A 21,948-nucleotide genomic window follows, 5' to 3' on the forward strand; every position below is an offset into this window, starting at 1 on the left:
TAAAAAACAACATGCAAAGAGTTCTAAGCAATGTCGGTTGTTGCCTAATAACGACAAAATGGAAGGCCAATTTGTAAATTTTGGTGGTCATTTTAGTGTCTGAGATAACTATAAGTGGGTGGACCTATTACAAGTCTAAATCCACGTCTTAAATACCATTAGGCTTCTCTCATAATTTCAGGACGTGACAACTTTCTTATTCATTGGGTAGAATTAGATAGTACCTCTATTGTCACACACTCCACACCACACATTAGTATGTACTTAGCTTGATGTATATAACGTGGCTCTAGGTCCGAATTTCATAGAAAACAAAATTTATAAGACCACAAAAGTATAGTTAGTTTAAGTGTAAAGTTTATTTGTTGGTATTTTGTTTTGCCTTCTTATATAATGTTGTTTTGATTTTTGTGTCTTTGTTGTGCTCAGTAGAGTGTGTAGTTTAATTTACGGCTTGTTTTTTATTAGATTTTGTTATATGGGTGACTCAGTTCTATGATTCTTGTAGTAGAGCAGTTGAGATATTTTTTTAGTTTTGTCTTGTTCGTTGTAAAATTCGTTGTTTGAAATTCAAATAATATATGACTTGCATTTAATCGTCAAGAAGATGAATCTATAATACAGTTTTAACTTTTTACAATCGTCAAGAAGATGAATCTATATTACAATTTTAACTTTTTACAATCTGAAAAATAAAATTGATGTTATTTTGACATACAATGTTACATTTAAGTTGAAGGGGACAAAAGAGAGATATTGCATTAATAATTAATTAACAACATCATACTATGATAAACCAACTAAAAGGTTTGATAATGCCTTGGAATTTTGTGGTTCAACAATATGTGCGTGTCCACGTCCAGTGAAACATGACTACTTAACTACTTATGCTTAACAACAACATATGTATAGCTTAACAACAAAATATGTATAAAAAAATGTTGAAATCGACAAAAATTGAGAAGTTTCCATTTTAAAAACGTGATTTACTCCACAGTCCCCATATCGTAACAATTTATTAAACATAATTTTTTATTTGAATATGATTCATTAATTATATATTAAAAGCATAATCTTTACTTAGCTTTTATTAAGCATATTTCTTTGGCTATTTGCACTAGACCAATCAAATCATCATGATCGACTTCACACACTGGCGGAGCCACGGTGGGGCCAGGGGGGCCCTTGGGCCCCCCAGCCATTTCAGTTATCGCTATATATGCTATATGTACGCAAAAATTAAAAATGACGAATTGGTGCAGTTGGCTTGAAAACCTGTCACTAATTGAAATGGGCAGGGTTCGATCCTTCCTTCTAGCAATATGATTTTGAGTATTTTTTATGCCTCTTTTTGGACTTTAATTTTCCTACCAATTTAATATAATCTTATTTTTTTATGCCGCTTTTGGACTTTAATTTCTCTACCAATTTTATACTCCCTCCGTCCCAAGATAAGTGACCTACTTTTTTTGGGCACGGGATTTAAGGAATGATATTTAAATAAGTTAAAGTGGAGAGAGTAAAGTATGAGAGAGGAAAAGTAGAGGAGAGAAGAGAGAATAAAGTAGGTGGAGAATAAAGTAAGAGATATAACTTTTTGCTAAAAATGGAAATATGTCACTTATAAGTGGGACACTCCAAAAAGGAATACAAGTCACTTATCTTGGGACGGAGGGAGTATAATCTTATAAATTTATTTTATGCTGTAAACAATTTTTCATAATAATTTATCTTGTATAAACTTATTAGCTATTAATTTTGTATAAATAATTTTATTTATAATTATATACAATATAGAATAGAAGAAAGTAATTCTATAATTTTGTAAATATATAAGTACTATACTACTATATATTATTGGTAAAACTAGTTTCAATAGTACTATGATCTTTATTATAAAAATATTATTCTTTAACTTTTTTCGATGGTCGACGTTTTTACAGTATCTCTAAATTTTCTATTACTAATCCTCTAATTATTTATCTCATTGTCTATCTCTAGCGCGCAATACTCTACTACTTATGTCAGGGTCATTTCCGCGTCGTTGACAAAGAAACACTACAAAAATTTTAATATATTAATTTGGGCCCCCCAGGACTAAAATCCTGGCTCCGCCACTGCATCGCAGCCCGTGATGAAGCTGACACCCCACTACCGGAGGAAGTGGAATGAGGATGAGTACGCTGGGTGGCCAAGGCGTGGTTGTCACGCCGACGGTGTGCGACGATCCGTCGTTTGCGTAACAACTGGTCGAATTAAATCATGTGGGCTAAGATTGCGGCAGCTCCCGCACGGGAAGGACTTCAGCGGGGAGGAGTGCCGGAAGGGGTGGGAGCGCATCAGGGCCGCGGTCGGCCGATTTGCGGGGTTGTGCGCCAACGCCCTCCGCCAGCTGACTAGTGGGCAGAATGAGGAGGACGCCCGGAGGATAGCGGAGAGTCAGTTCCCCGAGGAAGTATAAGCGGAGTTCCTCTTCTGGGAACTGCTATGTGTTGCTGAAGGACTCCGAGAAGTTCCGGCCGGGGGTGCGACGCCGGGTGGCCGAAGAAGTGAAGAGGCCGAACTATTCCTGCGACGACTGCATAGCGGCTACAGCGGCGGATCCCACGACCTCCCCCCGCGGCGGCGAGGATGGCGGCGGCAACGACGAGGAGTAGAGAGTGGCGGAGCTCGTGTGTGGAAGCCCTTTTTTTAAAAAAAAAATCATGTATTTTTTTTAAAACTATCTACCTTTTTTTTAATGAAATGAATGAATTTTCCCGTATATGTCTCGTAAATTTAATTTCGTAATTTAATCGTAAATTTTATTCCGTAAAATGTAGTTGTTTTTGAATTATTATTATCATGGCCTATGGTTGACCTAAATCTGATGTGGCAGGTGGATTTTTAGTGCTGCTGACGTGGCAGGGAGAGAAAGTGACTGGCCTATTACCATTGTGGATGCTCTAACAAGGGTGTGTTTCTGATTCAATTCCTTATTCCACCAATTTCTTTCCCTCATCTCTTTTGTCAAATCATTTCACAAGTCAAATATGCTAGTGCATGTAAACTTCAACTATATGGTAGTATGATTCACAATGTTTCAATAATGCAAACTATATAATCCCACAGTCCCATAATCAATTTAAACATGCGCATTTTCAAAGTCAAAACATAACAAACACAAAATTTCTCACAAAACTTCGCACAAACTAACTAAATATCCAAAATTGCTACTGACCGGGCTTGAAGGAGCACCGACTAAGAGCGGCGAGCGTGGACTCATGGGTGTGTCTCTGTGGGTGGCGCCACGTGGGCGTGAGCAGACGAAGTTGGGTGTTGGGTGGTGCCGCGTGGGTGTGAAGAAATTTTGTATCCAGTGGCTTGAACTCTGGTTTGACTTCGCTTCGCCACATGGGTGTGAAGAAATTAGGACTCTATTTCTGTTCTCTCTTGAACTCTAAGTTTTAAAAAAAAATAAAAAAAAAATAAAAGAATAATAATAATAATAATAATAATAATAATAATAATAATAATATGGTAATATTTAATCGGTTCTTCGGCCACACCGATCGGTTATTAGTTCTAACCGATAACCAATCGATACCTGAAGATTGAAACCGAAATTGACACGATAACCAAAATGGACAGTTCTCGGTTAACTGAGAACCGAATTTTTCAGTTTGGTCATCGGGTAACTGACTAATCGATGACTGAATTCACAACCCTTGGTAGTATGATTTACTCATTTAAGTATGGTCTAGTAAATACAGCAAGGTATGATCAATGTAGTTTCAAACTATTGATTAATTTTGAATTTATTGGAGAAAGATTATAAATTACTATTATCCTTCAATCTTCCAATTACTCAATATTTTTTCAATCACACAAAATAAGTCATCTTAATAACTCGAAGAAGCAAATTCTCGTTTCACCGAATTCTACTTTTCAATCATAAATTATCAACCATATTTATTGAGCTCATGTTTAAGTGATGTGAATTTTTTTTTTTCATATCATTCTCAATATCTCATATAAATAACATATGTTATTTTGCAGGATGTCTCAACTAGCGTTTGTAGTCCAACGGTTAGGATAATTGCCTTCCAAGCAATAGACCCGGGTTCGACTCCCGGCAAACGCATCTTTTAATTTAATTATGACCTTTTATTGCATTAGTCTTGATTATCATGTGTTCATTTTTCATAGTTGGCCATCTCAATTATAAAATCTTTCATAAAAATTTAAACAAATGTGTATCAAAATCATCTTGTACTCGCAAATAAGAGCGTTTCTCATACGAGCAAATAATTACAGACCATTACTTATGTTAAGGGAGTAGTATATATTCATTCATTTATTTATTTATCCACCATTATTATCATCTGCACTGAGAAAAAGGTAATGTTGCGAATAATCACTTTTATTAAATAGAGTTAAATTACTCGTTTTCATTGCCTCTTCTTTATTCTTTTGGATTTAGCGCGCATATTTCATTGTGTTTACACTCTTGTAATTATCCCCATTTTGTCTAATAAATTAATCAATCGATCACTTTTATACTAGTACTATATAATTTGGAGTGGAAATTATTGTCTTATGATTCAAAACATAATGATTAACCATAAAAGTTATAGTAAGTGGAGTAGTATTTAAGTATATTTGCAAATGGAGACAGGCTGCTCCATAAAGTTATTTAGCAAGATCTATTTGTTCATAAATATAATTTTTTTTGTAATAGTAAGGAATTTTGCATAATAATTTACACAACGTATCAAAAACAAATTCAATGATATCATACAAAGGATAAAAATTTTAAAAATTGATAGAGGTTAAATCTCGTTGGCATTGTTTGGTGGCTATGTTACGGTAAGATAATGAGATTTATCCGTCTAAACGGTGTGTTTAGTAGCAATGTTACATTTTTATATGGTTCGTGTCTTGTATCCGGCCCGCATGAAGCGCGCTGAAAAACCTAGTAGTATATTTTTACTAAATAACTAACTTCTAATTTGGTCAAGGTACAAATCTTGTATCAGATATTGAACCTGAACGGTATTAATAGAAAAACATTATTACCCTCTAAAATTTGGCTGTCATAATTATTTTCCTTATTTATACTATCATAATTAAGGTAATTTAGGCTATCATATTTAGGATATAATTTAGGATAGTTTGTAACACTATCATAGGAAAAAAAAAAAATCATTGATTTAGACTATGAATGTATGATAGCATTATATATATTCAAATTAATTTTTATATTTAAAAATAAAATAATTTTATAACATATATATTCAAATAAATTTTTATTTAATTATTTTGTATAGCCCTCCCGTAGTTTGTTTCCTTTTTTCAGTAAACTTTCTAAAATAAATATACGTGAGGTATATAAATTATCAATGCGATAACAATAAAACCATTTATCTTAACATATGAAAAATAATAAAATAAAGTAAACATTTTTGTTATTGAAATGTTAAGTACTACATTATAAATAATATAATCGTAACGATGAAGCATTTTTTGCGCTATCTTTTTATTTTTGTAATATTTTTCCTTCATTAAATAACCAAAATTAAATGTGTGAATATTTTCAATTTTAAATTACCAGGAAATATTAATCTATATACTATATGTTCAGTAGTAGTAATAACTTTGGAAAACTGAATCTTTTCCTAAATGATTCAATTATTCAAAGCAGGGGCGGAGCCAAGAATTAAAATGAGGAGGGGCAAAAAATTATGTATAGCAAAAAATTGAATAATTGAGAAGGGGCATTTAAGAAGAAATTCCAACAAACATGCAAATTTGAAGAAATATTAGTACATGTACAAATTTTAGAGGAGGGGCAAATGCCCCACCAAAGGTCCATGTGGCTACGCCCCTGATTCAAAGGATTAATTTGTCATATATTAACTTATACAAAATAAGTAACAATCGTAAATATGCTTTAAATATGAAATAGTACTAGTATTAAGTAACTTATCTCTAAATTAATATCAATAATATATCTATATATATCCACATTCCCCACCATATCAGTTTACTACTACTCCTACTATTATAAAAGTCCCATTTAATTTCACCAAATCCTCAAGATTCCCATGACAAATCAACCATTAGCGGCGCCGCCGCACACCACCGCAACCGACCTCCCAACAACCGCCGCCGCCGCCGCCCCCAAAACCAAGTCAAAAAAGCTAACCCTCATCCCCCTCATCTTCCTCATCTACTTCGAAGTCGCCGGCGGCCCCTACGGCGAGGAGCCGGCCGTGCAAGCCGCCGGCCCCCTCTTCGCCATCCTCGGCTTCCTCATCTTCCCCTTCATCTGGAGCATCCCCGAAGCCCTCATCACGGCCGAGCTCTCCACCGCCTTCCCCGGCAACGGCGGCTTCGTCATTTGGGCCGACCGCGCCTTCGGCCCATTCTTCGGCTCCTTAATGGGCACTTGGAAATTCCTCAGCGGCGTCATCAACATCGCCGCCTTCCCCGCCCTCTGCATCGACTATTTAAAGCGGATTTTCCCCATTTTCGGATCTGGAAAACCTAGAACCCTCGCGATTTTGATCTCCACCGCGATTCTCTCCTTTCTCAACTACACCGGCCTAGCAATCGTCGGCTATGTCGCCGTCGGATTAGGCGCAATCTCCCTCGCTCCGTTTCTAATCATGTCCGGAATCGCAATCCCGCAGATCCAGCCGCGGCGGTGGATCAGCCTAGGGCAGAAAGGAGTGGATAAGGATTGGAATTTGTTCTTCAATACTCTGTTCTGGAACCTCAATTTTTGGGATAACGTTAGCACCATGGCAGGGGAGGTCGAGAATCCGAGGAAAACCTTCCCGTTAGCGTTATTCTGCGCGGTGATTTTCACTTGTTTAGGCTACATCATCCCTCTCGTCGCCGTCACCGGCGCAATCGAAGCCGACCAGAGCCTCTGGGAGACCGGATTCATGGCGGACGCGGCGAGGATGATCTCTGGCCAGTGGCTGAAGCTCTGGATCGAGATCGGAGCGGTTTTATCCGCGATCGGGCTGTTCGAGGCACAGCTGAGCAGCAGCGCGTATCAGGTTTTAGGAATGGCGGAATTAGGATTCCTGCCGAGGTGGTGCGGCGTGAGATCGAAGTGGTTTGGCACGCCGTGGGTGGGGATCGTGGCGTCGACGGCGATAGCGGTGGGGGTTTCGTTCATGAGCTACACGGATATTGTGGCGTCGGCGAATTTTTTGTATAGTTTGGGGATGCTTCTGGAATTCGGGGCGTTTCTGTATCTGAGGGTGAAGATGCCGAAGCTGAAGCGGCCGTATAAGGTGCCGTTTGCGCTGTGGGTGCTGGTGGTGATGTGCTTGGTGCCGTCGGGGTTTCTGGTGTACATAATGGTGATAGCGAAGAAGACGGTGTTTATAGTGAGCGCGGGGATGACGGCAGCCGGGGTGGCTTGGTTTTTTCTGATGAGGCTTTGCCAGTCGGAGGGGTGGTTTAAGTTTGAGAGAGTGCTGGGGAAAGAAGAAGAGGAGGAATAACGATGATGAAGCTTGGGGCAGCGCAGTTAGTTCAGGAAGGACAGTTGCATATTCTTAACTCATTAAACAGAATGTTTTCATGCAAGTATACATAGAATGATGATGCATTTTCTGATTGAACAATGAACAACACAATGTTTCCATCTTTTGAATTGTGAAATATACAATCTTACTTAGTCTTCACCATTGAATATTTTAAGTATATTGCTATTTTAAAATATCTAATGTATTAATTGACTTATTTTATTACATTCTACTAATTTTTTTTCACTTTCATCTTTTTTTAGTTTTAAAATTTATGTTAGTTAAAATGGAATCTTTATTTACGAGCTAGAGAAATACTATATGACATGAAAGATTTATTTATAAGGAAAATTGTTGTTTTTATTTTAAATATTTGTCACTTAACAAAAGAAAATTATGATAAATTATTCGAGGAATTCGATAGTTTTTATGTACTATATTCCATGGTGTGAAGCAATATTCTAACAATTATATCTCGCCATTATGAATGATTGTATAGGAGTATCACTTAATACTTTAGAGAGTACTGATGACTTTTTGACATAAAATTTAACTAACACATCAAAATCAACGTTGACGATTCTACCCATCGAGAAAAGCACCTTTCTTTTTATAGTTAATAAAGTCATACGTTAATAAACTAAAGAGTCAAACTACAAAAATGTCCATGGACTATGAGTTTATCTCGCCCATAGTCTCTGGACTTTAAAAATATCGTCAGTAGTTCCTGGATTAAGGGTTTATCTCGAAATTGGTCCTTTTGGCTTTTTTTTTGTACGAAAATGCCATTTTGAGGGGTTTTGGAGGGTTTGAGCAATTTGGTCCTTTTACACTTTTAACATTTTAAATATGATATTATTTCAGTTATGTACTAAATTTGATATTATTTCAAAATTATCATTCTTCTTCCCTTTTGTCATCCTTAACTTTGTTTCTTTATTTTAATAGTAGATTTAATTTTACAAAATTTTAAATTTTAATTTTTAAATATCAATAAATTTTTTTAATCACACAAATTATTAAATAAAAAAAATTAATAGTGTTAATCAATATTTGAAAGTATATAATATTTAATCAATATGACAACGACTTAGTTTTAATCAATATTTAATAGCTTTAATCATAAATATATCATATAACACGATTTATTCTGAAATAAATATGCATCTAATGTAAGACTAATATAATTTTTGTTTATTAATTTGAAAACAATCAAAATTTACTAATAATTTTCAACAAAAATACTCCTATATAAAAATTTTAGTAGGATCAAATTTTTAGTCAACTTCATAATATTCAATCACAAGCAATTATTATAACAACCGAACGAAGGCTAAATAGAATAACTCTTATTTTTCCATCATGATTAATATTATTTGTGTGTACTTCAATTCAGCTGAATATTATATTAAATAACAAAAATTAATAGTTTTAATCAATATTTATAATGTCCATGAATTAGTAGTTTAATTAAAAATTTTATTGATATTTAAAAATTAAAATTTAAAATTTAATTTTATAAAATTAAATATAATATTGAAATAAAAAAAACAAAGTGAAGGATGACAAAATGGAAGAAGAATGACAATTTTGAAATAATATCAAATTTAGTACATAACTGAAATAATATCAGATTCAAAATGTTAAAAGTGTAAAAAGACCAAATTGCCCAAAACCCTCAAAACCCCTAAAAAGGACATTTTCGTACAAAAAAAAAATCAAAATGACCAATTTCGAGATAAAACCTTAGTCCAGGGACTACTGGCGATATTTTTAAAATACAGGGACTATGGGCGAAATAAACCCATAGTCCAAGGACCATTTTTGTAGTTCACTCTAAACTAAATTACCGTTGGGATCTAATCGAAAATATACTTTAGATTTAGAGTGAATTGATTCTGAATTTAATAATTTAGAGTTCACTGATTCTGAAAAATGCAATTTATTAAGTTTCTAAATTTAATAATTTAGAGTTAATTGATTCTGAAAAATGCAATTTATTGAGTTTCTAAACTTAAAAGAATATTATGGTTCTGAAAAATGCAATTTATTAAGTTTCTAAGTTTTAAAAGAATATTATTGTAAATACTTTTAATTTAAAGTTAATTGATTCTTAAAAATGCAATTTATTAAGTTTCTAAATTTAAAAGAATATTATTGTAAATATCTAAAAAAACGCAATATATCTTTTGAAGTCATTTTTCTTTCCTTTTCTATCCTAAGATTTTAAAAGATACAAATGTCAAATTCCTTTTATCTTTTATTACCTTTATCTTACTCTTATTTCTTTATTTTTTATTTTTATTTTTCTAACCTCTCTTCTCACTCATCTCTCATCGATTTTCATGCCACTATTTATTGATATTTGAGATTTTTCCATCCAAATATTCATGATTTATTGCTGTATAAGCGTTGCGATGTGTGTGTGTGTGTTTGCAACGTGTGTTGCACCAAGTGCATGTGTTAAACGGTTATGTTTTTCATATTTTTTATTGATATCATAGACCATGCCCAAGTGAAGGTCATGGACCACACTCTTATTTTAACAATTGGTGACTATGTCTAGGGTCGAGCCTTGTCGGCTCTACGAACTTCTTGTTAGGGGGAAATGACTAGATTAATGTTGATTTTTATCTCATCGTGTGCTTTGTTAAATTGTACTATTGATTATTGAATATGCACGGTTGAAACTTTTCATATTCATATCATTATTTTCAAAACCAACGTTATTTTCTTATGTAGTGTATTTACATTTGTTAATTTCCACAAAATAATTTTTATTAACTCATAATACCAGGCTAAGTTAAGGAGCAAAAAGGATTGAGTAAATCGGGCTTCAATTTGATTTTAGCTCAAACAAATAGTGGAGTACTAACATATACCACTATGGAAATTGATATCTCATCTCAATGTCAAATTACGAGCAATTTGGGCCACCTCTTTTTATTAATTATTCCCTCGAGTTAATTTAACTAACTTGCTTTACCAAAAGTTTTATTAATTATAGTGCAAGACCATTGTTTATTGTGCTCAAAATTATAGTGCAAGACCATTGTTTATTGTGCTCAAAATTGATTGCAACTCGCCAGGTTTTATGTAAACCTTACTTTTGAAGCATCTTAAGGGGATATAATCAACATGAAATAAGTCAATACACAATTTTATGCAATAACAATCATAGCATATATATATACTTGGTAATTATCAATCCCTTCGTCCGCCATTCAATTTACTCTTTCCGTCCCAGCTAAGATTACATATTTCTTAGTTGACACGAGATTTTAGAAAGTGTTGGTTAATATGTTTAATTGTAGAAGGAAAATGTGGGTTGGATAGAGAGAGAGAGAGGTGAAATATATTTACTTTGTGGCACTCAAAATATCCACTTTACATATTTAGAAACAAATTCATCTCTCCTCATTAAACTATTCAATCACATTTAGGCAAAATACATTCTTAGGTCCTTATGCTTTAGTCAAAATGTTCATTAGGTCCTTGTACAATTTTTTCATTTTAATAGGTCCTTATACTTTTCATAATATTTTTATCAGGTCCTCGTACAATTTTTCATTTTAGTAGGTCCTTATACTTTTATCATAACTTTCATTAAGGCCTTGTACAATCTTTTATTTTAGGGATTTTTTAACATTTATCTTGGATAGTAAACTAAATTTAATTAAACTTAATGAACTTTTTAAAATTCCATTATTTAACTTAGCATAGTCTATAAAGATAATATCATCTTGTTATCCAATAATCTCAATAAGTTGTAGAGAATAATAAAAAGATTAACCGTGATGATTGGAGATTAAAATCGAAGTTTTTTTTAGAATAACAATCCGAATTTTCTATTGATTATTTATATTTATATTGAAAGATACGTTTCCCTGAATATTTATAATCATAAGATAAGTTAAATAATAAAATTAAAAGTTTCATTAAATTTAATTTAATATAAATTATTATCTAAGATAAAAGTAAAAGAATATTTTAAAAGACCTAATAAAAGTTATAATCAAAGTATAAGGATCTATTAAAACGAAAAAATTGTACGAGGATGTGATGAAATTTATGAGAAAGGTACAAAGACTTATTAAAACGAAAAAATTGTACGAGGACCTAATGAACATTTTGATTAAAGTATAAGGACCTAAGAATGTGTTTTGCCTCACATTTATCACTCTATTATATCATACTCAACTACTACACCTAAATCTTGTGCCATTGAACAATAAAGAATATGGATATTTTGAATGGGACAGAGGGAGTACTTTTTCCAAAAATAAAAATGTGTTATTTTATTTGGGACAAAATAAAAAGAAAAATGTGTTATCTTAATAGAAATGGAGAGAGTAATATATTTTGGAATTTACACTAGTATTAAATTTTCCATTTTACTTTTATTAATTTTAATAAATAAAATGTACATTCTACCCACTCATATCACTCATATTTTTCTAATCCGTATAGTATATAAATATAATTTTATACTACATTTTCTAAAGTTCATGTAGGTGAAAGTGGGAAAATAAATACTTCTACTACTACTACATATATTGACCAACAATTGGGGAAAAAATAAAAGAAAATAATCCGGAGTAAAAGAAAGCGATGACAATAGTTAAATAAATTGTCAAAATATGGGTTCTTTAGAAATGACAAGTAATTGAACCAAATTAATATATGTTCGCAACTTGGGCAGCGATCTATCCACGAAGTCGATGGCAATTTAAATAAATTGACAATATATGGGATATCTAGAAAAGAGAAATAAAATAATTGTAACAAATAAAATATTTATTCGCAACTTGTGCAGTGATCAATAGTATCCTCCTACACAAATTGTATCCTACTAATAATAAAAAATGTATCCTATAATCCTGTTGCCCCCTAAATGGAGAAAAATACTTATGAATAATAATTTAGTACTATTATATTGTCATACTTTTTTATTCTTTATTTATTTTTTTAGAATATGGTACGTTGGATTACAAGGAAGTACTCAAGTGCAAACTCTAAATATTGTATAAACTTCAAATCATGATGCTAAAAAATGTTAACAGATGATAAAATAATGGTAATAAAAAATATCAACATAATATCAACGGTTAATGATGATATTACTATGCTGATATTTTCTTTGCAACTATTTTATTATCTATTGACATTTTCTAACGGTCCATATCATAATTTGAAATTTTGTACCATGTATAGAATTTTCATTTTATCACTACTTTATAATGTACTCCCTCAGTTCCGGTTGAGTCGGACACATGTTTTAAAAAAGTGTTTGAAAGTGTAATAAATAAATATTGTAGTGGATGTTGGGTTTGCTTTTAATTGAATGTGTAATAAATAAATGTTGTAGTGGATGTTAAGACCCATTTTTAATATTTTTTTACTTATTTTGTAGATATTTTTTATTAGTTTATTTTAACTGGGACTCCTAAAATGGAATACCCTGAATTGATTAATCGAAACTCCTAGAATGGGACAGAGGGAGTATATCCTCAGTCCAAACCCACGTTACCACGAAACTAGATATAGCGAATCAAGTTTGATGATTTGATATATTATCAAATCATATGAATTGATCGCAAGCGACCCAATTTCATTGTCCAATCATATCATATTTCAACTCTTCCACCTAACCAATATGTCTATTCTCTTTAATCAGTCATTCGATCATTACACATGCAATAATTTGATAGGCCGATCGTGGCGGTTGTTATCGTGTCTTTGCCCCATATCGTATCTTTGCTCCATACGTATATGGCGAATATGACAAAAAAAAATGCAACTTTTTTATAACATCCATACCCGAATTATAAATTCTGCATAGCAACATATTGTATTGTTATTATTCCTTTGGCAGTACAGACATATTTATTTTAGGAATATTATAGAAATGTTAATTTTTTTTTTAATTATACGGAGTTGATATAATTATATATAGTATTAAAATTATTTATTATATACTCTTTCCGTCTTCTAATAAAAGTCATAGTATTTGGTTTCAGCACGGGTTTTAAGAAATGTAAAGAAAAAAATAGATTGAATATGTTAGTGGTATATGAGTCTCATTTATATATATTGGTGGAACGTGAGACCTACTTATCATTTATGGTAAAAGGGAAATAAAAATATTCTTAATGGGAGATGAACAGAAATAGTGAAATAAGACTCTTGTTGGGATAGAACACAAATACACAATATATATTTAGTTAACTATTTAAATTAGTGTATTTGTTTAATTAATATGTATATGTAATAGTGGTGTGCATGAAAATATAAGTTTTAGTGCTTAGTCTATGAAATGTATGCATGTATGTACACTGTACACACGTAATCTTTACTAAAGAAAAGGAAGAATGACATGTTTTAATATTATATTTTATATGTATACAATTTTTTTTTGAAGCATTTATATGTATACAAATTAAAGAAAAGGAAGAATGGCATGTTTTAATATTATATTTTATATGTATACAATATTTTTTGAAGCATTTATATGTATACAAATTAAAATCCTTACATATGTGTTGCATGCATGTAAAAACACTTGTCATAATTTAATGTTTAAATATCTCGTATTTATCGAAAAACTTATTTTACGAGTGGGTAATTTTGATAATTCTAAATGTTGGCTATATATAAGTGGAGCTTAATCACACGTTTATTATTTTAGCATGGCATATTTAAGTCGGGTTAGACCGACAACTTAGTTTATAAAATAGAGGAGATAGCATTGTAATATTACAGGGAGAAACTCAGGTTATTATAAATATTATAAAGAGTCAGAGTTTAGGCGACGGAAGAAAGCAAAATGAGAAGAAGAGATTAAGAATTCGCGGCTATATATGATTGAGGAAGTTAGATCAAGAGACGGATTTAAGGGTTCGATTATTGTCACAGATGCATATAAATCAAACTTTTAATTTGATACTTCATATGTGTTATGTGATTGATTATATGAGTTGATTATATGGGTTGAATAAGAGTTGATATTGGATTACATAACATGATATAATTATGTGTAAATTGATATTGATAAATATGACATGAGTATGTGATTGGTGCAATAGATATAGTATTTTACATATGATATTGACTTTATATGAATCATATGATTAAAGAGGATTTGTGACGTTTTGTCTTTATTCTGAAATTATAATTGACATATATATTGGAACCTTCAGATCAATCATATTGGGATCTTCAGGTCAATCACAGTGAAACCTTTGGGTCAATCATATCGGGACCTTCGCGTCAATCATATTGGGAACCTACAAGTCAAATTACATTGAGACCTTCAAGTCAATCACAGTGAGACCTTCGGGTCAAATTATAATGGGACATTCAGGTTAAATCATATTGTCATATTTGAAATCTCAGGCAAATGCCAAGCTTGACCTATCACATAATAATAAAAAAGAACAAAGAGGCATATTCATATTGTTATGAACTTGTCTATGATATTTATTGTCTAATACAAACTCCATATATTATCGTGGTCGATGAAGACATTTGATAACCTTCTCTTCCTTATCATTTTGCATGTAGACAAATGTTTAATATAGATTTATGAGAGGATCTTACCACAATCCAAAATGTTCCAAAATACTATGTAGTTAATAAAGATTGGCCATTGATAATTATAGTACATGGTTGCTATTGTATCTGATATGTGATTACTTTGCTATATGCGATCAGAGGGGTTGGATTGTGACATTTTTTGTCCCATAAAAATAGACATTCATTCCATTTTTATTCTCCCCATTAAAATATTCAATCCCGCAAAATTTGTCATGTTATAATCTGACACGGGTTTTAAGAAATGTAAGGGTGTCCACAATAGGGAGGACACGGCGGCCGCCGGCTCCGCGGCAGCACTGCGCCTCCCTATAGTGCCGGACACTTGAGGCGCAGCGCTCGATGGCGGACAACACCCGCCCGACTAGTCGGCCTGCCCGCGGCTGGCTATAGCAGAGCCAGGATCCGCGTCGCCCGCCCACTTCTGAAATTATTTTTTCGTTTTTATTTTTGACTTATTGCCTATAAGAGCATCTCCAATAGCAACAGGCTAGCTATAGGTAGGGGTGTGCATTCGGGTTTCGGTTCGGTTTTTCGCCCAAACCGAACCGAACCCGAAAAATCGAATTTAGGCTAAAATTGAAACCGAACCGAACCGAAAAACCGAAAATCGAAAAAACTGAAAACCGAACTTAAAAAACCGAACCAAATCGAAAAAACCGAAATTTCACAACAAAACCGAAAAACCGAAAAAATAGTATATTTTAATATATCTAATTTATTTTATTTTATATATACTAATAGAATATAAATATATATAATATAAAATTAATATAATATATATAATATTTATTATATAAAAATATATTAGAAGAATATATATTATATATATATGATATAATATACTAAATTAATAGGATAAAAATATATAATAATATATTTAAAATATAATTTGGTTTTTCGGTTTTTTTTCCGCCCAAACCGAACCGAACCGAAAAATCAAAATTTTTGTATTTTTAAAACCGAACCGAACCGAACCGAACCACCGAAAAAACCGAACCGAATTTCAAATTTTCGGTTTGGTTCGGTTCGGATATTCGGTTTTCGGTTATTTTGCTCACCCCTAGCCATAGGCCATCCATAGGCTAGCCACAAACTCCTCCTGCCACATCATCAGGACAAACAACTGGACAAGCAATAGGCTAGCCACAACAATCAAAATTAAAAAAAAACAACTAAATATACGAAATTAAACGCAAAATACGGAATTAAATGTACGACACATATACGGGAAAATTCATTAATTTAATTTAAATAAAAAAAAGTACATTTATTGAAAAAAGTACATAATAAAAAAACCGGGCTTCCACACACGAGCCCCCGCCTCACTCTACTCCTCGCCGCCGTCCTCGCCGCTACCCGGGACCCCCAAACCTACCGCATCCGAGCCCCCCACCTCTGCCGCGGCGGCCGCCAAATCGATCCGTATACTCTCGAGGAGGTCATGAAGAAACCTCCTCTCCACGGGGTCAGTTGTCGCCCTCCGTTCACCTATGAGTTTATGCATTCTCGTCTGCTGCAATTAACGCCCGATGAGGGCGATCTCGGCTGGCGACTGGCCACTGGGGGGGATGCCGACTGGACCTCCTCGGACCCCCGGGTGCCTCCCCTGGTTGCCCGTTGCGCCCTCCTCTGACCAACCGGGCGAGTGCGGCGAGTGGACGAATGAGGAGTCTGGAACTCCTGAACATCGTCGGGATATTAAAAAAATGCGCTGGCCGATCGCTCGCTGATCGCCAACCTACAATGGCAGCGAGCGCATCGGCCAGCGAGCGCCGAATTTCTCGCCGAAATGGCGCTCGCCGCTTATCATGGTTCGGCGAGCGGACCGGCCAGCGCTGGGAATCGGCTAGTCGGTCGCTCGCCGACCATTGGAGATGCTCTAAATTATACACCATTCCCCTCATTATTTTCACTTCATTCCAACTCTAGATTCCAAATTTCTCTCTCTAAGTTTTTCTTACCACCTCCAAGAAAATGGATGATTTGTGGAATGAAGTAGGGTGAGTATTGGGGTTTCGGTTCAGTTTTTCGCCCAAACCGAATCGAACCCGAAAAACCAAATTTAGGCTAAAATTGAAACCAAACTGAACTGAAAAACCAAAAAACCGAAAACCAAACTTAAAAAACCGAAAAAACAGAAATTATACAAAACACCGAAAAACAAAAAACCGAAAAACATGAAAAAAAAAGCATACAAACTACAAAGTTACAACTTTTAAAGTACAAACGATACCATAGCATGATTATATTCATGATCCATTACCAACAAAAAAACAAATATTCAATCCACATACCACAATAACAAATATCAACCAAAATAAATCTACTCTAAATCTTCAATAGTTTAAACATATTACATCAATAAATCCTAAATAAAGTTCCATGACAAATCTTCAATATCTTCCAAGTTTCAACAAATAATAGAGATTCAGTAATTTGTTGAATCTTGAGTAGACATCAATGCAACACCTACACAAAAAGAGTTATATAAATACTATAAATGAAATAATCAATAACAATAACAATAATCAAATAATCAAACTTCCATATCAAAAACTTGATAACTTAATTACTCTTTGACTGTAATTGAAAAAATAACAAAGTTGGTATAACTATGATATTCTTTAGAATTGCATAATTAATCAAGACTAAATTTTTGTGACTTTTCGGTAATCAAATCAAATAATCACACTTCCATCTCACACACAATATATGAACTCACACACATTTAAAAGAATCTAAAATTAAATACCTAAATTGCTTCTCGAACAAATTCTGTAATGAAACCAAATTATAGTACTTAATAAAGGTAGAGAGAGAGGCAATGGGTCACATAATTGTGCAATTGAAGGTTTGGGTAGAGTTTTTTACCTGGAGATGGAGCCGTGAAGACGAAGAGGCGTGAAGACGAAGAGGGTCGACGACGTGAAGCGTGATTGCGTGAGGATTGAGGGACGACGGGCTGAGCTCTCTCTCTCTGACGGCAAGGAGGGTCGCCGGGCCGAAGCTGGCTGCTGGAGGCGACGGCACGATTGGAGAGTGGAGAGATTTTGAGTTTGACAGCGGAAAAGTCACGACTCAATGTCTTTGTTTCTAGGGTTTTATTTTTAAGTATATTTAAATAATAGTATATAGGGATATGATCAAAATAAGTATGTGTTTAAATCCAGAAATGCAGCCTAAAGCTTAGCTCTAGGATTAAATGATCTAATGGTCAATAATTAACCAAAAATACGGAAGGTCATAATTAAGCAGTTTTAGGTCATATTATAAAATTTGAGTTTAATGTCATGTTAAGATTATTTTAGGCCATACTTGGTTAGTATAACCTAAAAATACATTAACCATGACCTACAAAATGCCCTACGCATGATATTGTTCTGCGTTTCTGTATTTAAATCCAGTTTTGCATAGATCAAAACTATATATATATATATCCCTAAACCCTAAAGCTATGAAAACTAGATTTAAATACAGAAACGCAGAACAAAGTCATGCGTAGGAAATTTTTAGGTCATAGTTAGTTTATTTTTAGGTCATTTTAACGAAGCATGACCTAAAATGATCTTATCATGACATTAAACCCAAATCTTATAATATGACCTAAAACTGCTTAATTATGACCTTCCGTATTTTTGGTTAATTATTGACCATTAGATCATCTAATCTTAGGGCTTAGATTTGAGCTGCATTTCTTGATATAAATGCATACTTGTTTTGATCATCTCCCTATATATATATATATAGGAGTGATCAAGGTCTAACTAATTTTAAATGTATAACTAGAGAATAAATCCCAGCCATACATCTTGTTACTCTAATTTAATCTTAAAGGTTAAACAAATTTTCAGATTTTTGTTAAAAATAATAGCCCAAGGGCATTTATTTTTGGAAATGGTATATCAACATCTCAAACTCAAGCACCGATTTCTCCTAAATTCAAAGTGCAATTTCTTCCAAAATTCAAGCGTAGATTCTTCCAGAATTCAAGCGTCGATTTCTTTCAATCTTAACCAAATTTGTTCGCAAAATTAACGTGAATTGTGTTGCGTGATTTCTAAACCAAATTCAGCTTCATGTCCAAATTCGTTCACGTTTGATCACGACGTCGCTTCCCGGTCGAATCGCGACGTCTGGAGTCGGGACTAACGGCGGGCATCATCCAATGGCCGAAGCAAGAAGGACAGGATGGCGTACTGACGGCTAGCTCAAATGCCACAGCCAAGCTTTGTCTCTGATTCGCAATGAGGCAGGAGACCAACACCGTGCGCTGCCGCTCACCGACGACGGTGACGGTGTCGACTAGGCCTGCGGTGAGGTCGAGAGAGAAATAGTGATAGAGTGAGAGAGAGGGTAGTCGGGGAAAGAGGAGGGAGACGCCTGCACCGCCACACGTCGGTGACGGCGGTGGTCCTCCGCGACCAGGCGAAAGAGAAAAGAGGCGTTGCAACGGCTGTTGTGAGAGAGAGAGATAAAAGTTTGGGCGCATTGTTCAGGGTTTAGGAATATACTTCACTATATGAGAATATACTTCACTATATGAACAATATACTTCACTGAAATGAACAAACGATACATTATAAGGCATGTAAAATATACTTCACTATAATCATAATATACATCACCTTCACTATAATCATAATATACATCACTATATACACTATATACTTCACTGAAATGAAAAAATGGTACATTATAAGGCATGCAGAATATACTTCACTATAAGCACAATATACATCACTATATGCTCAATATACTTCGCTGAAATGAAAAAATTGTACATTGTAAACTATATTCTTCGCTGAAATATCAAACATCATATTTTTAGTTCACTTCTTACTTATTTTTAGTTCACTGTGTACATATTTTAGTCCACTAAACGTGAGTTTTATTTCATTGTCAGCTTATTTTTAATTCACTTTTTACTGGTTTTTAGTTCAATGGGTACATGTTATGTACGTGAGTTTTATTTTGTTGTAAACTTGTTTTTTGTTCACTTCTTACATATGTATAGTTCACTGCGTACTTGTTTTAGTTCACTACTATAGTTGTTCACTTCGTACCAAAACTTATCAGATTACAATTTTAAGTTGTGAACTATATTTTATTAAATAATTAACAAGTATTCATATGTGAACTAAATAGATTGGACATAAAGTGAAGTATATTGTGCATATAGTGAAGTATATTGAGCATAAAGTGAAGTATATTGTGCATATACTGAAGTAAATTGAACATGCCTTATAATTTACTATTTTTTCACTATTGTGAAGTATATTGTGCATATAATGAACTATTATATGCTTATAGTGAAGTATAATAACTTTACAGTGAATTACAGTGAAGTAAATATGTTCTATAGTGAAGCAAATATGCTCTACAGGAAGTAAATAGTCTAACATAATATTGAATTTAATTGAAAAGGATGAGCTTTATATTGAACTAAATGACACATATTATGAACTATATCAGTTTCATACAAATGGTCATGAACGCTTGAAATTTACAATCATTTTTTCCACATCTATCTCCATGTTGTTGCTACATTCTCGATAATGTTTTGATGTTGTCGTCAAGATATTCAATGACTCATGGTTTGTTTCCAACAACATTAATGCGCTGCAATTCTTTGCTCTTAGCCTTTGGAGTATTTCCTTGCTGCTTCTTTTAGGCAATACATTTCCAATCTTGTTCCCGCTCACCATAGTAACAATCATCATATACTTCACTCTAAGGTCTATTCACTTCACTGAAATAAGAAAACACAAAACACTGTAAGACATACATCGTATACTTCACTCTAAGCATAAACTGAATCACTGCAAAGGTAAAACACTTCACTCTTAACATTTATTAGTTCACTTTAAGCTCTATACACTCTAATTATGAAATACTTCACTCTATGCACATTTTACTTCACTGAGATGAAAAAATAGTGCACTATTAGCAAGGATCACAAACACTTCACTCTATGCAAGTTTCACTTCACTGAGATTAAAAAATAGTGCACAATAAACATGGATCACAAACACTTCACTCTAATCATGGAATACTTCACTCTATGCACGTTTTACTTCACTGAGATGAAAAAATAGTGCACTATAAGCAAGGATCACAAAGACTTCACTCTAACCATGAAATACTTCACTCTATGCACGTTTAACTTCATTGAGATGAAAAAATAGGGCATTATAAGCAAATATCACCAAACACTTCACTCGAAGCATGAAATACTTCACTCTATGCATGTTTTACTTCACTAAGATGAAAAAATAATTCACTATAAGCAAGGATCACAAACACTTCACTCTAACCATGAAATACTTCACTCTATACACGTTTTACTTCACCGAGATGAAAAAATAGTGCATTATAAGCATGGATCACAAACACTTTACTCTAACACCAGAATACTTCACTCATAGCAAGTTTTACTTCACTGAAATGGAAAAACAAAGCACTATAAGCATGGATCACAAACACTTCACTCTAACACTAGAATACTTCACTCTAAGCAAGTTTTACTTCACTGAAATGGAAAAACAAAGCACTATAAGCATGGATCACAAACACTTCACTCTAACACTAGAATACTTCACTTTAATCATGTTTTACTTCACTGAAATGGAAAAACAAAGCACTATAAGCATGGATGACAAACATTTCACTCTAACACTAGAATACTTCACTCTAAGCAAGTTTTACTTCACTGAAATGGAAAAACAAAGCACTGTAAGCATGGATGACAAACATTTCACTCTAACACTAGAATACTTCACTCTAAGCAAGTTTTACTTCATTGAAATGAAAAAAACAAAGCACTATA

General features: G+C 33.5%; 1 protein-coding gene, 1 long non-coding RNA gene and 1 other non-coding gene across 3 annotated transcripts; 2 read left to right on the plus strand and 1 right to left on the minus strand.

The window, feature by feature from the left end:
• The first annotated feature begins 4,051 nt into the window (after positions 1-4,051).
• Positions 4,052-4,123, plus strand: TRNAG-UCC. Its single transcript has one exon. It is a non-coding gene; the product is annotated as a tRNA-Gly (tRNA).
• A 1,913-nt stretch (positions 4,124-6,036) lies between these two features.
• LOC125204721 (probable polyamine transporter At3g13620) lies at positions 6,037-7,685 on the plus strand. Its single transcript, XM_048103437.1, has one exon. It carries the CDS (start codon positions 6,087-6,089, stop codon positions 7,500-7,502), a length of 1,416 nt encoding a protein of 471 aa, XP_047959394.1. The 5' UTR covers positions 6,037-6,086; the 3' UTR covers positions 7,503-7,685.
• A 9,594-nt stretch (positions 7,686-17,279) lies between these two features.
• LOC125202615 lies at positions 17,280-18,204 on the minus strand. The gene is made up of 2 exons (XR_007173136.1): positions 17,994-18,204; positions 17,280-17,591 (listed from the first exon to the last, which is right to left on the minus strand). It is a non-coding gene; the product is annotated as an uncharacterized LOC125202615 (long non-coding RNA).
• Positions 18,205-21,948: the final 3,744 nt, after the last annotated feature.

The sequence above is a fragment of the Salvia hispanica genome, chromosome 1, assembly GCF_023119035.1.
Source record: "Salvia hispanica cultivar TCC Black 2014 chromosome 1, UniMelb_Shisp_WGS_1.0, whole genome shotgun sequence".
Classification (NCBI taxonomy): Eukaryota; Viridiplantae; Streptophyta; class Magnoliopsida; order Lamiales; family Lamiaceae; genus Salvia; species Salvia hispanica.